The sequence below is a fragment of the Phocoena phocoena genome, chromosome X, assembly GCF_963924675.1.
Source record: "Phocoena phocoena chromosome X, mPhoPho1.1, whole genome shotgun sequence".
Taxonomy (NCBI): Eukaryota; Metazoa; Chordata; class Mammalia; order Artiodactyla; family Phocoenidae; genus Phocoena; species Phocoena phocoena.
The window spans coordinates 8,333,078-8,348,870 of record NC_089240.1 but is presented as its reverse complement, the minus strand read 5'-3'; the positions used below and the strand labels follow the sequence as shown (position 1 = coordinate 8,348,870).

Genomic DNA, 15,793 nt, shown 5'->3' with positions numbered 1-15,793 from the left:
ATTAAGGAACTATTGTTGAAATGTCTAACTGGTGGTAGATTATGTTTCTTTTAAGAGACCTAATTTTTTAGAGCAAAGGTTTCTCAACCTTGGCACTACTGACATTTGGGGCTGGATAACTTTTTCACACGTTGGCCCCATAATCCCACTTCTAGGACGTGATCTTAAGAGAATCAGAAATGTAAACTGAGACCTATGTACAAAGTTGTTCCTAATAGGGCTAGTTATGGTATCAAAACAAGTGCATATATGTTGCGGGGAGCTATATTGTCATTCAGAGGAGAATATGAAGTGAATTGTGACACATTCATGCACTAGAGTATTTTGCATCCGTTTTAAATGACATTGACACAGAATTTTTACTGGCATAAAAAATTCTTGTGGCATAATATTGAGTAAAAGCAGCAGCATTCTACCCCCCGTATTTTTTTTCATGGAGAAAAGACTGGACAGAAATAAACCCAAATATTAAGTCATTACTTCTGCATCAGGTATTTTTTAAAGTATATTATTTTTTACATTTTTCTGCACCTTATAGATTTTCTTTAATAAGTACATGTTTTAATTATGATCAGTAAAGCAAGAAATGTCTATTTTAAAATTGATAAAGGGCTGGAAATTCATAGAAAATTCATGTTTACTCTGAATGATGAAGAAAATGTTACATTATTTTTTTCATATGGAGAAAGTGTGGAAATACATAATAACGCAAGAAAATTTTTTCATCAGAAACATTTAACGTAAAATGATCCTGGTACTTTCAGGGCTAACCTCTAGGTCCCTGGTGAATCTAGTGCGGGATAAATAAGCATTAGTGCACACTGTCAAGTTACTATACTGCCCTGCATGTTGCAGCGTGGTGCTGGCATTCCCTTTTATATCTATTTTGATTTCCTCCAGTCTCAAGCCACAAAACAGGATTGATGATTTTGTTTGCTTATTTGCAGGCCTCCAGACAGTGGGGATATTCCGAGTTGGAAGCTCAAAAAAGAGAGTGAGACAAGTAAGTGAAAAGTGAAGATGATATTGTACGTTTCACCTGACTTTTAGTTGAATTACATCGTGCAAAGTTCAAACTCATTTCTGAATATCTTTTCTGTACCCTCCCACCTATTATAGTATAATTGAGTCCCAGGAAGTAAAAGGCAACAACTCAGAATCTCAGAAAGGTTGTGAAAGAGTTAGGATCATACAACTGAAAGCAAAACATCTGGACGTGCCCACAGCATGTACAGCCAAATGAAACTAATTTATAAACATCTTACTGACACTGTCAATGTAGGAGATTCGGAGAGTACCTGATCAGTAAGTGATCATAAATAGAAAACAATTGTACAGCACCCGTTTTTACTGAAATGCGATATGAGTAATGCCATTAATATCTCTTCTTTTAAAATACTATGTTTATAGCTTTACTTTCTCAAAAATAAATAATTCATATTACTTTTCCAAGGTACCATTGATTCCCCAATTCATTTTCCACGTGGGGACTGTACCCCTCAGTTTCCTTCTGCACTGTGCAGCATTCTTGCAAAAGAAGTTTGATATGAGAGCTTCAGGAATAGGCTCCTATGACCCGGCAGGTATCTGTGTTCACGACGGCTTCAGAAAAGGCAAACCATCCTTTGAGAAAAGAATTCATTTGTTGGCTAAAAGAAAATTAAAATGTTATTTTCCCTCTGTTGGTGCCAACAGAAAGAAGTAAGGAACCCAGCAATTCAAAAATGAAGCCAAATGAAAATAATTTTTAGTTGGATGAAGCTGAAGAAACGTTATTTGTTCATATTATTGAAACTAACTGAAATAAGCGTCTTCTCATAATGTCTTTCTTTTTTTGTCAAGACAAAAGGGGTTTTCAAAAGAAGTATGTTTTCTGTTTGGTTGGTTGGTTGGTTTTATTTGTAATAGTCACATAAGATACTACTGAACATTTAACATTTCACAGTAAGATTAGCGGGAAGAAAGTTAGCATAGTAATAACATTTCTTAGGCCTCTCACCTGTGCAGAATTGCAGAATGTTTGCATCAACGTTGTCCCATTGAATCCGCCAGCCGGCTGGGAGACAGGCCCCTTTCACCCACTTCTTCTAAGGCTTAGAGAGATTAAGAAATTTAATTCAGGATCACACAGTTTAGACCAAGCTCTTCCCACGATCCGTTCTTTCTGCATGTGTGTGTGGGTGTGTGCGTGTGCGTGTGCGCTCAGAAGAAAAACATGGTGTGTTTAGATGACCACGATTAGGAGTGGTGCTGATGGAAGCCTTCTTCATTCTGGCTGCCTGATGCACACTAAGGATGAGTTGCCTGGAATTGATGCGCTATTTGGGACAGCAGCAGGCATTCTTGTCAGGTGGCGAGGTGGCTAGTGACAGAAACTATTCCTCAGTTATATCTGGATCCACTAAAGGGAAAACCTTTGCATGGAGATTTACATAAGGATTCTCCAAAATATATATAGAATTAGTGATTGGATTTCAAGTGTGAAATATGCTCTAACTCACCATTTGATCTCGTTATGTCACTTCTTAGCATCCTACACTTTTTCTTGAGAACAAGTGTCACAGTATAAAGAGCTAACTAATCATTGGTGGGATTACCAATTTATCACCTGTCTGTCAGCCTGAGAGCTGGAGGAGGGGGAGGGCTTTGCCTCTTTACTCATCACCGTATTTTGAGGACCTGTAACAAGGCCAGGTACACAGTAAGTGTGCAGTGCGTCTTTGCTGAATGAATGGGTGAATGAATGACATAGCAAATGAACACTCACAGAAGTTTATTGCCTAGAGTGCATTCATGAACTCACAAAATTATTTTAACAGCAGAGAACAAACAATACCTAAGAGAAGTTGAGCTGTCCGAGATGAAAATAGGGTGTAGAGTTATGACTCTCTTCTTGCTATTGTGTTTTCCTACTGTTATAAACGCTCAAGGACTGAGTATAATGATGAAAGCAGGAAATCTTCTTGGAGAATGTTAATAAGGCTACTTTGACAAATCTAAGGCAGATTTTATTTCGTTATTGTCATCTTTCAAGGCTTAGTCACAAATGGTTGATCAGGGTTTTTTGGGGGTTTTTTTTGTTTTTGTTTTTTGGGTTTTTTTGCGGTACGCGGGCCTCTCACTGTTGTGGCCTCTCCCGTTGCGGAGCACAGGCTCCGGACGCGCAGGCTCAGCGGCCATGGCTCACGGGCCCAGCCGCTCCGCGGCACGTGGGATCTTCCCGGACCGGGGCACGAACCCGCGTCCCCTGCATCGGCAGGCGGACTCTCGACCGCTGCGCCACCAGGGAAGCCCCTATCAGGGTTTTTAATTTCATTGTTTGCAGAAATATCTCTTTGCTTTCTTGTCGAGTATTTCTGGAAAGTGTCAAAATTCCAACATGGTAAATTTGCTGACATGCAAAACCACTGTATAATAGATTAATTCCTCCCTCCCACAGTTAGAATTGACCTAACCCCTTAGCTCTTCCTCCCAACCTTCTGGATGTCGTTATCAAGCCCTTCTGCTTGCATCATTAACAGTAAACGCACAGATACTTTTATTTAATAATTCATTTCATATATATATATATATATATATATATTCATGGCTGGGTTTGCATAGACTTTGTAGGTCAAGGTGACATGTTGTTTGCTCCTCCTTCTTGGGGTCTGGGTAAACTTAATACCAGATGCTGCATGTCACAGCAGTTCTTTTGCTGGGCGCTGAACATTGAGGTATGGTGTTCTGAGACTGCCACTTGAACCGTTGTCTTTCCAGTTACGTGAGGAATTTGACCGTGGGGTTGACGTGTCCCTGGAGGAAGAGCACAGCGTTCATGACGTGGCTGCCTTATTGAAGGAGTTCCTGAGGGACATGCCGGACCCCCTTCTCACCAGGGAGCTGTACACAGCTTTCATCAATACTCTCTGTGCGTAATGCAGCCATTTGCAGGAATGTGTTCCTGGGTTACTGGGATGTCCCACTCATTCATCAAAACCTTATGCATGTGTTTTCTAATAGCTTTTTTTTTTTGCCCTTATTTATCAGTCTCTAATGAGCGGGCTATTTGGGGAATTTTCTGAGATTTACCCTGGGGAGAATTAGCAAGTAGAAAGTTGCAGTAAAACAAATGGAAGTAGCCAAGAAAAATTTGGGATGCCTTCAAACGACTCTAGGATAGTAGAAATTGCTATAAATTGATGCTTTGGAGGAACAGAGAGAGTTCACATTGAGTCTGGGCCTAAAAATGAGTTTGCATTTCTGGAACCTAGAGTGAGAAAGCGGAGGCGGGGGGGGGGGGGGGGGGGGGAGGGGCAGAAAAATTTCCAGGGAAAGCAGGATGGCATAGCCCAGTATCAGGACTTTCAGTGTGGCTGCTTCAGGGCTAGAGACACAGATCCCACACGGGGGAAAAGGATGGGGAGAGGGAGGAGGAACCAGCAGAACTGTTTCAGCCTCCATGAATTTCTTCATCCATGCTGCAGTTAAGATAGGCTCACAAAAGAGAGAGAAGACACTGACGTTGGGCCGTGCCTTGGTTATTGCCAACAAAAAGTCTACCTCTTATACATTGCTCAACAGACAAGGGCCTCAAATGTGTTCTAAAGTCAAATTTAAGAACATTCACAGATTCTCAGTCATTGTTAGCAAATAGTTAACTACCATGAAGGACTGTGATCCATAAAGTATGTGATGATTTATACCAGGGGAAGGAGGGAGAAGAAAGTGAGGGACATGAAGTTACCTTTCTAACCTGGATTATAAGGATTTCTCTGGATGGTACATTTCCCCAGGTCGAATTCATCTTTCTATCCCTCATAGAACCGTACTGTTAAATTGCTAAAGCAATGGGAGAGTGGGTGAAGGAATGAAATGTGACCTGCCGTGCTAATCCCTTTCTGAAGGCAGTTGAGCGTGAAGGGCATGACGTCCCCCTTTGACTCACTCGGAGCGCCTCTCTTTGCCTTGCTTAGTGTTGGAGCCTGAGGAACAGCTGGGCACCTTGCAGCTCCTCATCTACCTTCTACCTCCCTGCAACTGCGACACGCTCCACCGGCTGCTGCAGTTCCTCTCCATCGTGGCCAGGCACGCCGAGGACAACGTCAGCAAAGACGGGCAAGAGGTGCGCACCCCACCGCCACCGCAACAGATGCTCTGGTTCTTCCTTTTTCCTGTTTTAAAAGGGAGAGCTAAAAAATATTACAAATGGATGACTATGCAAAACAGGAACAGGCTCACAGACATAGAAAACAAACGTGCGGTTACCAAACGGGAGACGGATGCGGGGAGGGATGAATTCGGGTAGTGGGGTTAACAGATACAAACTACTATACGTAAAGTAGATAAGCAACAAGGATATAGCGTGTAGCACAGGGAATTATACCCACTGTCTTGTAATAACCTATACTGGGATATAATCTGTAAAAATACTGAATCACTATGCTATACACCTGAAACTAACACAATATTGTAAATCAACTATACTTCAACTTTTTTTTAAAAAAAAAAAAGGGAGAGCTACCAATTTGGTCCGATGTTTCACCTGGAGAAAATGAAGCTTCCCTTTCCTGGCCTATGTAGGAAGAGAACTAACGCAGGCTTCCCCGCCCCCCCCCCCCCCGGAGGGACCGTTCCTAAGAGCGCATTGGCCATTAACCTCCTTGTATGTTTCAAGGATGCTTCCAAATGTGGCTGTCATTTTCCATGATGATGCTTTACTCAAAACCCTGAATTTCCATTTGTGTGAAGGAGACGAACGTGAGCTACAGAGGTGCTTACAAGCATGAGAAAAATGGAGTAACGGAGGCGGGGGGAGATGGCTGTCCTTGTAACTCATTTGAACTGCTTCTTTACCTTGAAGCCCAAACATGATGTCACCTCTTCATTCTTCCATTTTATTCTGGAGCATCCATGTGCCTTATGGCTAGAAGTCTAGGATCTTCCATCTTAGAGGTGCTTTCTCTCTTTCAGCCCTCCCCCCAAAATAGGGACTGGCTCAGTGCATTGGAGGGTGGACCCTGCTTCAGAACCAGGTGGAGAAAGAACTGAAAAGTCAGATCTATTGACTGTTGCCATGTATCTCAATGCCACATGGTACCAACTGCTAAAGACAGGTTCTGCACAGTCCTCTGGACCCTTTTGGGATGCTCTTGTCGGACCTGGCCCCCCATCTGAGGTCTTGGGCTCTGGTTCTCTTTGGTCATACTCCTGTGCTTCAAGGTGTTTTCCGGTTTCTCCCTTGGACAATTTTAAGTGACCTGTTAGCAAGCAACCTGTTTAATCTTTACCTTAACAAGAGACCTGTTTCCCTTCTTGAAGCCATGCAGTCATACTTCTCCCTGACCTTGGATTCCCCAGGAGATCTCAGACCCTTTAATATGTTGACATGCATTGTAACTCAACAAGAAGGAGGCAAGGGCATTCCAAGCTTACTTATCCCAGAAGCTTTTATTTTAAATCCTGTCAAGCAGAACACAGCTGTGTTGTGGATTCACTTCTGTGTTTGTCAGATTTCTTTCCCAAAGGCCATGGTCGTATGTATTTTTTTTCAGAAAGGCAGTTCTCCCTTTCTTATCCTCACCCTCCCTATCAGTGTGAGAATGGAACTTTCCTGACTTATCCCTTTATCTCTATAGCAGTTATTAGTGAAACTTCTGCTGGCTTCAGGCTTCATAATATGGCACTGCCCCCTTCTTTCAGCAGACACAGCTCTTCAAAGGATATACTGTAATTCTCATAATTGTTAAGTAGTTCTATTACCCGTCTGGGTGTCAGCCTTTATTGACTATAGATATAAGGGAAGCTGTAGAATCGTCTGCCTAATCATTGGGTCAAGACAGAGCCCTGTCTGGGTTCCTAGGTATGTCAGTTGCCTCTCTGACGTCTCTTAAGTACTATGTGAGAAGAAAGTCGGGTCTTAGGTGATTAAGAAGGCATTGAGGAAAGCAAAATGTCCAGTTGAACTCACTCGTGCCTTTTTGAAATCATTTGCAGGCATGCTTTCGGTCCAAATGCTGAACAAGACTGCATTGCCTATGGCAAAGAGGAGAAAATATTCTCGGATAGGTACCAGCTAGCTGCCATTTACGTCTCTCCTACCACGTGCCGGCCGTGTGCTTGGGCCTTTGTACATATATTATAGCTAATCCTCCATTGAGCGAGAGAGAGATCGTCGTCCCTGTGTTTCCGCGGGGGAAACCGAGGGCTGGAGGGGTTACATAACTTACCCAGCGTTCCCCAGGGAGCCTCCACTTAATGCTAGTGCAAGTTGTGCATTTGTGCATTCGTGACTCTGGGCGAGGTGCCATGTCCCCCATAGTCAATGCAGATTTGCAGAGATACTAGGACAATATCCCAGCAGATGGCAGTAAAATCTCTTGAGGAAGGGGTCCTTTTTCTAATTCACACAAAAGTGTCATATTGACTAGTAGTCGGTTCAGTCCCTTGACTAGCAAAGTCCCAGCTGTGCCTCAAACCCAAACCACTCTGACTTATGGAGAACAGAAATATAGAATAGCAAGTAGGAAAAAACAATTCTGCTGGGGGTCTAACTCACAGTTTCCCGGCCTCCATACGATTGACCCTTGGGACCAGGTAATTCTGTGCTGTGTGGGTGCCCTGGCCTCTACTCACTTGATGCCAGTAGCAGCTCCCCCCCGGCCCACGATGCTGCCCCAGTTGTGACAGCTGAAAGTGTCTCTAAACATTGCCAGGTTTCCCCGGGAAGGAGGCGAAGCTCAAAATCACCCCTCGTTGAGAACACTTGTTAGCTTTACATCTCACTGATCATGTGTTCTTGGACAAATGTATTAATCTTCCTAAACCTGGGTTTCCTTATCTGAACTTTGGAGATAAAATTTCTTCAACTGGCACTGCACAGTCATTGAGAAAACTAGTTTATTACAAGGAATATAAAAAGATTCTGGTAACAGCAAAGTTGTACGGGAAGCAGGAGATGACAAGGGTTTCTAGACATCCTTGACCTAAACCTTGAATCGAAACGAAGGGCTAGTAACCAAAAATTAAAGCAACAGAGGGAATATGAGGAGAGCACTGCTTCCGTGAAATGGTTAGAAGTTACAGGAAAGCAAGTAACTCACACAGCCGTCTTGGACTAGAGTTAAGGCTGCAGTGTGGGAAAGTACTGATGAGGTCTGAGGGGAAATTGGACTATGTTCCCAGAGTACTGAATGCCTTTGTCAGGGGAAGGTGGCTGATTCTTTTAAGCCATGAATCTTCGGAAGGATTCAACTAAGGTGATATAATCCGTGTTTTAGATTGCTTAGAGACAGGAAGAGGGTGAGTTAGGAAGGTTTTGTAGGAATAGCAATATGGAAAAACAGCAATTCACATTATAAACGTGTCCGTGTAAGAATGGCCTTGGTATTTGAATCCCATAAGTTCTGAGCGCCTACTCTCTGTTCCTCTAAACCAGTCAGCATTGTTCAGGAACTTTCTAACTAGCGTTCCCAGGATGCTGTGGCATCTAGGAGGTGGAGGGGGTAAAAACACAAGGCAAATATAGAATGAGAGGACGCAACGCAGAGTCACTGCAGAACTTCAGAGACGTGATGAACGAGGAGCAGAAGAGTTAGGAATGGCTTTGTGCAGGAGGTTGAATTTAAACTACACATCAAAGGGTGTGTAGGGGTTGAGTAGGTGGACCACATAAGCATGGCATAGGGATGGGAATTAGCTGAAAACCCCTTCTGGGAGAAGTGAAAAGGGGAGGGAGAGGAACGAGAGAGAGGTTTTTTTTGCTCACGATTTTTTAAGTTGGCTTGGCATGAGCAGGTAAAGAATTCAGAGTGGGCAGATTGGAGTGAGACAAAAATTCAATTGTAAAATATAATCAAGAAACGAAGAATTTTTCAAGTTTCTCTCTTACCTATTTGTTAGTTTGTGCTAGATGTCTTACCTATCTGTTGGGTAGTTATTATGGGCTGCAACAGGAAGAAAACTGAATCAGAGTGTCAAGGAGCTTGGAGGCTCACCCAGGCTCTGCCAGCACCTTGCTATGTGACCTCGTTTTTGTAAAATAGAGGAAGAGGAAGGAAAACAGAGTTGGGGTAGGGGAAGGTCTGAGATTCCTCCTCTATAAAATGAATGTAATATTTCTTTTCTAATAGGTGCTTAAACTTCAAAGTATCACTAACTTAAAGATGTCTAAAAGAAAGACATTGAGAAAAATTATTGGCTAGTCAATGAGTGCCTTTGGAGGGGAAAATAGTGGTGTTTTATTGAATGTTTTTGCTATCTTGTGTTTCGTTTGTTTTATTCCTTTTTTTTTTTTTTTTTAGTTTGCTATTTGCTTTGCTCCTTAGGGGAAAAGAGAAATTCCCAAGTATAAGAAAGATTTCATTTCCTCTAGAAAGACTATTGCAGGGACATCATTGAAACCTCTTGAGCAGTGGTTTTTCAGGTTGTCTAAGAACCCCCCATCATAGCATGGAATATGTGGTGTGAATGTACACTTTTTTTGGAGAGAGAGTCCATAGCTGGCCTCCAGTTCTTCCAAGAGTCTATGAGGTGAAAAAGAAGTTATGAACCACTGACACAAGGCCGGGATTACTGACCTTTGTTGAGGTGCATGCCTCTAACAAGTGGGAGTTTGGCTTCGGAACTGTAGCAGGACCCGTGCCTCCCCTCACCCTGGTCCCAGCCCGGCTTTGGAGCCAGTTTTCCCACATCCCCGCTATGCCGGCTCTGCCAGCAAGAGTGAGTGGCGGGGGGCTGCCTGGAGCCCGGCTCTGGGCACCATTTCCCTCGTCTGTAAAATAAGGACGACAGCAGCAGCGGCTTCGGGAGCATATAGTGAGAGGGAATTGAAACGGCCTGTGGAAAGCCTCTAGCCCAGTGACTCTACATGCTAAACTTTAAAAAAAAAATTTATTTTATTGAAGTATAGCTCATTTACAATGTTGTGTTAATTTCAGTTATATATGTGTATATATACGTATATATTCTTTTTCATATTCTTTTCCATTATGGCTTATCCCAGGATATTAAATATGGTTCCCTGTGCTCTACAGTAGAACCTTGTTGTTTATCCATTCCCTGTATAATAGTTTGCATCTGCTAGTCTCAAATTCCCAATCTGTCCCTCCCCCACCTACATGCTAAACTTTTAATATCTCAATAAATGTGAGCTCTTCATATTCGGATCAGAAATGATCTAGGATGCTTATTTAGTAGAGATAAATGTTTTCCTGATAACGTTTGGAAACATAACACTGGCTGACAATTAAATAATGAACCAAGCCCAAGTACACATTATGTTGTGCGTTCTTGGGCGGTCGTAGAGATAGATGATAGATAGAGAGATGATAGATAGATAGATGATAGATATGCTGCAACCTGAGAGGTAAGGGTAGAAGCCGTCTGTGAGCAAGTCTCCTTTCCAGATTAAAAAACAATAAAATAAAACCAAAATGAAGCAAAAAGGTGTTAACACACCGCAGCAGCGTGGTCTGCAGCTGGCGTCTCTGCAGTTTTGCAGAGGGATTGGATTGCATTCCCGGAATAGCAACAGGAGAAGGAGAGCGGAAACGGTGTTCTGGACTGTCCTTGTACTAGACATGCTTTTCAAAGAAAACAGAATCTTCCATTTGATCGTGTTTTTTTAAAAAAATGAGAAAGCCCTGATATTCCTTTAAGAGGGGAAGGGGAAGCTCTCCAAATGCCTCTGAGTTCTAAAGGGATGAATTTGAAAATGGTGCATATTTGATTTTATCCCCAGCCATGAAGTTCCAGGAAGAGAAATGAAAAATAACATGAAAACTTGTCAAGTTTTGTATCAGTGAAATGAAACAAAGGAAAAACGTAATTGAACAGTCGTACATTAAGGGCACTTTCTTGAAAATTCCCAGTGTTTACCACATGAAATCGTTTCACTTGGCAGCAAACGTGAAAACAGCCTCGCCTTCTAAAAATAACGCACCCCATGTGCCATGCTGGGCTTGCAGGGCTGGGTAGCCACCAGCTCAGGGCTCCACGGGGCAAGGTCGGGACTCAGGAGGCTTCGTCTCACCTGTGAGTCAGGAATTTTATGCTGTGCATCCAGCTGCCTCTTGAAGGCTGTGCAGGTCGTCCCAGGCAAAGGAGCCTCACCAAGCAGCCACAGTCCCCGTGCCTTTCTGGGCACTCGTAGATTTTCAACGCGTTTCAACAAGAGATAAAAATTGGCCTAGACCAGTGGTTCTCAACCAGGAGTAGTTTTGCCCCACAGGGGACATGTAACAATGACTTTCACCTGGCCCTCGCCAGCCTTTCCTGCAAGACCTTCTGCCATGCTGAGTTCCCTGGCAGGCCTTGGCGTAGTTTACATGTTTCTGTCTTTGCATATCGTGTTCTCACCACTGTGAAGGTGCCCGCTGCGCCAGTTCCTCTGCTTTTCATCCCAGCAAACTCTATTCTCCTTCAAGGTTTTGTGCAAATATTGCCGCCTCTTTGGAGTGTCCCTGGGGCCTCCAGAACTGATAGTTTCATACTTTGTACTCAATGCTTGTAATTGATCATTTTCTTTATCCTCTAGAACGTGCACGCTTTAGAATAAGGACTGGTTTGTGGTCACTGTTGGAAACACTTTAGAATAATCAGAATCCATGAAAAATGCCTAGCCTATGGTAGGTGCCGAGTGGATGGATTAATAGAGAGGTGATGGATTGATGGATGAAGGCTAGATAGGGGGATGGATAAGATGGTCAGTTGGATGGACGGACATCAGTATTTTTAAAGAGCAGACAGGATAGAAATTTTATACAGTACCAGTTTCACAAAAGTAACACTTATAAAATTTTACTCAGTATGCTATTGAGATGAGCACTGAGCTTTGAGCTTCAATTCAAGATATGAAGCAAAAGAAAAATGATGCTATCCATGGATTCTGACAGAGATGATATAGTCCTTGCAGAAAAAAAGAGAGAGAAAGTGAAAAGGTCAGATTGATTATTGAACCACCTGGCATTTTGAAAAGCAAAAATCACAACGGTCCTTGTGTCCTCTGCTTCTGTAGGTCACTGGGAACAAAATGACATCTCTAAACCTGGCCACCATATTTGGACCCAACCTGCTGCACAAGCAGAAGTCGTCAGACAAGGAATTCTCGGTCCAGAGTTCAGCCCGGGCTGAAGAGAGCACAGCCATCATTGCCGTGGTGCAGAAAATGATTGAAAATTATGAAGCCCTGTTCATGGTAAGTGGCCCTTCTTTGGCAAGACATCTCAGTCAACTGCCTGTTGACTGCCTCGTGGTGGCATAATGAAGCTTAGGTACAGCACGACTTAGGTCCGTAGTGCTGGTCGTTAACTGAATCCATTGGAAGCCAGGCTGTTAATAGAAATTTACATACCTATGATGTCACTGTAAGTTTGTGATTCCATGTTGAAACAAACATATCCAAATGATACATTTCATTTTGTTGTCCCCTAAACAATGGTCATGTTTTGGAATCATTTAATTCTTTATATAGCAGTGTCCTTGCCCCCCAAACTGATAAAACTCTTCTTTTTGGAGCTCTACGCGGCCCTCGTGAATTCATGTATTTATAACCATCCTCAGCAATGGCGCCTCCTCCAAGGCCAATCTGGACGTTTTGTGTCCTGCATGAAGCTTTACCTATCTTTCCTTTGTCCTTGTTGCGTCACTTTGCCGTGTCACTTCTCTGTCCCTTGAACGCTGTTACTGTTCCTATTGATGTTTACCGTATCCAACATTGTGTTGAAGTCATTTTTGACTCTTTCCCCTAGTAGATCATAAGCGCGTTTAAAACACAGGCTGTGCCCTTGTTATCTCCTCTCTGTATCCTCTGTACACTTTTGGAAGGCCCTCCATCTGACAGGCACTCAGTAAATACTTTTTTGATTTGTATTGAATTACCAGTTCCTGTTTTCCTTCAAAAAACTGCATTGCTTGCTCCAACTTCCCTTGGATCATTAGAACAAATGCCAACTCTCTCCTACGTCTATTCACCACTCGTATTGCATGTCAAAATTTACAGGAGCTTTCTCCATGATTCTTCTCCCGTTTCTCTTTTGAATTTACAAATGCTCACCATAAATCTTACCTATTCCACTAGAGCCTTTCGTGGCTTCTTCAACCAAGTACGGTAGTTCCCTCTTTTGAATTTCCTTAATATTTTGTCTATATTTATCAAATGCCTTGCATTAGATTTATTTCCATCCTTGTCTTATATCAGTTATTTTTTGTGCATTTGAGAGCCAGTAGTTTCGAATACTTGCCCTCTCTGTCTCACCTTTGTGATCATGACCAAGTAATTCAATATTCCATAAGCATCAATTTCAGCTTTTGTGAAATGGGAAAAAATTAAAATCTGACCCATTTCCTGGGGTGGTTCCCAGAATCATTTGATATGCAAAAGCATTCTGCAAACTGCAAAATTCTATGCAAATGTTAATTAATAATTGTATTAGTTGAGCAACACAAGTTGGCTCAGATCTTAGTACTTCAGCACAACAGACGTAAGTATCTTATTCACATAAAGTTTAATCGGATGTTTAGCGGACAGCGTTCCAGGTGGCGATTTAGGGACCCCAGCTCCTTGCATATTGAGACTCCTCAGTCCCCTAGGCCTTTATGGGCCGAACCAAAAGGGACATCCATCATGCCCACTCCAATCCCATTGGCCAGAACTCTGCCACAAGCCACACTTAACTGCAAGGGAAGCTGAGAAATGTATTCCTGCTGGACGCCCAGGAGGAAGTGAAAATGGGTTTCCACAATGAAAAGTTCACTGAGGTAGAATGGTGTCTTGCTCCTCTTTGAGTATCTGAGGCACTGCCCATGTGTTGCATGCAGTAAGCTCTCAAAAAAAAGTGGAAATTTTCATGAACTCTATATAAATTTCACCCTTCAGCCACAATCCTCTTGATTAATTACATATTTGGATGAATCAGATGTCTGAATTTTTCAACATTGTCATCAAGTTTTCAGTCGTGTATCATCTTGCCGAGTAGTCTTGGCATACCTCATGCTCTCTGGATGCTTTTTTAAGACAGAATAATACGTCTTGTCAATCTTAATTGCATTCTCTAAATTCTGTATTCTAAGCCTAGTTCTTTACGTGAAACCAAACCATCAGGCGTTTCTTTCCACCTCAGACACTAACGCATCTCTTCCTGGCCTCCTTGAAAGTCCAGTTGCTGCCGTTTGAGCTGTGCCATTCCTCTCCTTCCAGTTCCTGCTGCCTGGATTATTAAGAGCAGCAGAAGAACATCAATACTCCATCTTTTCCAACGTTTTCCACATCTGATCTTTGTTTGCCATTTCCCGTAGAGACCGACACCGAGATTCTCTTGGGTGATAGCTTATTTGTGTTCCCCAGTTGTGATCTGGGGAGGCGAGGGCCTTCCCTGGTCACCTTGTCTAAAATCCAGCCCCCTACCACACCACCACCATACACACACATCCTCACTTCCTATTCCCTTTCCCTGCCTCTTCTTCTTAGCAGTTACCGTTACCAATAAGGGTTTTACTAATTTCTCTTGTTTGTGTTTCCCCATTAGAATGCGAGCTCCCTGCATATGTATATGTATAGCTGATTCACTTTGTTATAAAGCAGAAACTAACACACCATTGTAAAGCAATTATACCCCAATAAAGATGTTAAAAAAAAAAAAAAAAAAAGAATGCGAGCTCCCTGACAGGGTGAATTTTTGCTCATTTCCACCTAACTTTCTTTCTTTCTTTCTTTATGGCTGTGTTGGGTCTTTGTTTCTGTGCGAGTGCTTTCTCTGGTTGTGGCGAGCGGGGGCCCCTCTTCATCGCAGTGCGCGGGCCTCTCACTATCGAGGCCTCTCTTGTTGCGGAGCACGGGCTCCAGACGTGCAGGTTCAGTAATTGTGGCTCACGGGCCCAGTTGCTCCGCGGCATGTGGGATCCTCCCAGACCAGGGCTCGAACCCGTGTCCCCTGCATTGGCAGGCAGATTCTCAACCACTGCGCCACCAGGGAAGCCCCACCTAACTTTCTTTACTGCATTACCCCTATGCCTGGTACATGGTAGAAACACAAGAAATATTGGTCGAATTAATGAATGACTCAGTGGTAGCTCTGTGACGTATGATTTCCATATTACTAATCCTTACTCCTTATACTTGTGAAAAGATTTAGGCATGGAGGAATTAAGGATACCTTTCTCAGAGTAAGTTAACCATTAACGTAAGCATTCTTGATCTCCTTAGACAGATTATGAGAATTATGTGTTGAGGAAAGGGACAAGGAAGTAGGAGGAGAGGTAGGACAAAGATCCCAAGCCTGTGTCAATGAAAAGAAAACTGGGGGCTTCCCTGGTGGCGCAGCGGTTGAGAGTCCGCCTGCCGATGTAGGGGACGCGGGTTCGCGCCCCGGTCCGGGAAGATCCCACATGCCGCGGAGCGGCTGGGCCCGTGAGCCATGGCCGCTGAGCCTGCGCGTCCGGAGCCTGTGCTCCGCAACGGGAGAGGCCACAACGGTGAGAGGCCCGCGTACCGCAAAAAAAAAAAAAAAAAAAAAAGTAAAAAGAAAAGAAAACTGGCTCAGGAACCAGAAAACTTTGCTATAGTCCTATCTTTACTATACATTAGCTGTGTGACCTCATCTTCTTAGATTTCCATTTCTTTAGTTATCAAAGGACTAGGTTAGAACGATAACCAAATCCCTTCTAGTTCTAAAATCTGCATGGTTCTATGCCTTAGACCTAGCTTCAGCTCTTTTGTTTAATTAATCACATCACTTTATAGATTCTTTCGGCATATTTGGCATTTCAGAATCTAATTTGTTATACCAAAGCTGGTGGCTGGTTGGCAAAGTGGGTC

The 15,793-nt window shown here is 43.1% G+C and overlaps 1 protein-coding gene across 1 annotated transcript in view; it reads left to right on the top strand.

Moving 5' to 3' along the window:
- ARHGAP6 (Rho GTPase activating protein 6) overlaps nt 1-15,793 on the top strand; it is a 485,204-nt gene that overhangs the window by 443,495 nt on the left and 25,916 nt on the right. The window contains exons 6-9 of the mRNA XM_065900404.1: nt 948-1,003; nt 3,760-3,910; nt 4,956-5,104; nt 11,996-12,175. Coding sequence (XP_065756476.1) covers nt 948-1,003; nt 3,760-3,910; nt 4,956-5,104; nt 11,996-12,175 — 536 coding nt within the window. The remainder of the gene's footprint in view (nt 1-947; nt 1,004-3,759; nt 3,911-4,955; nt 5,105-11,995; nt 12,176-15,793) is intronic.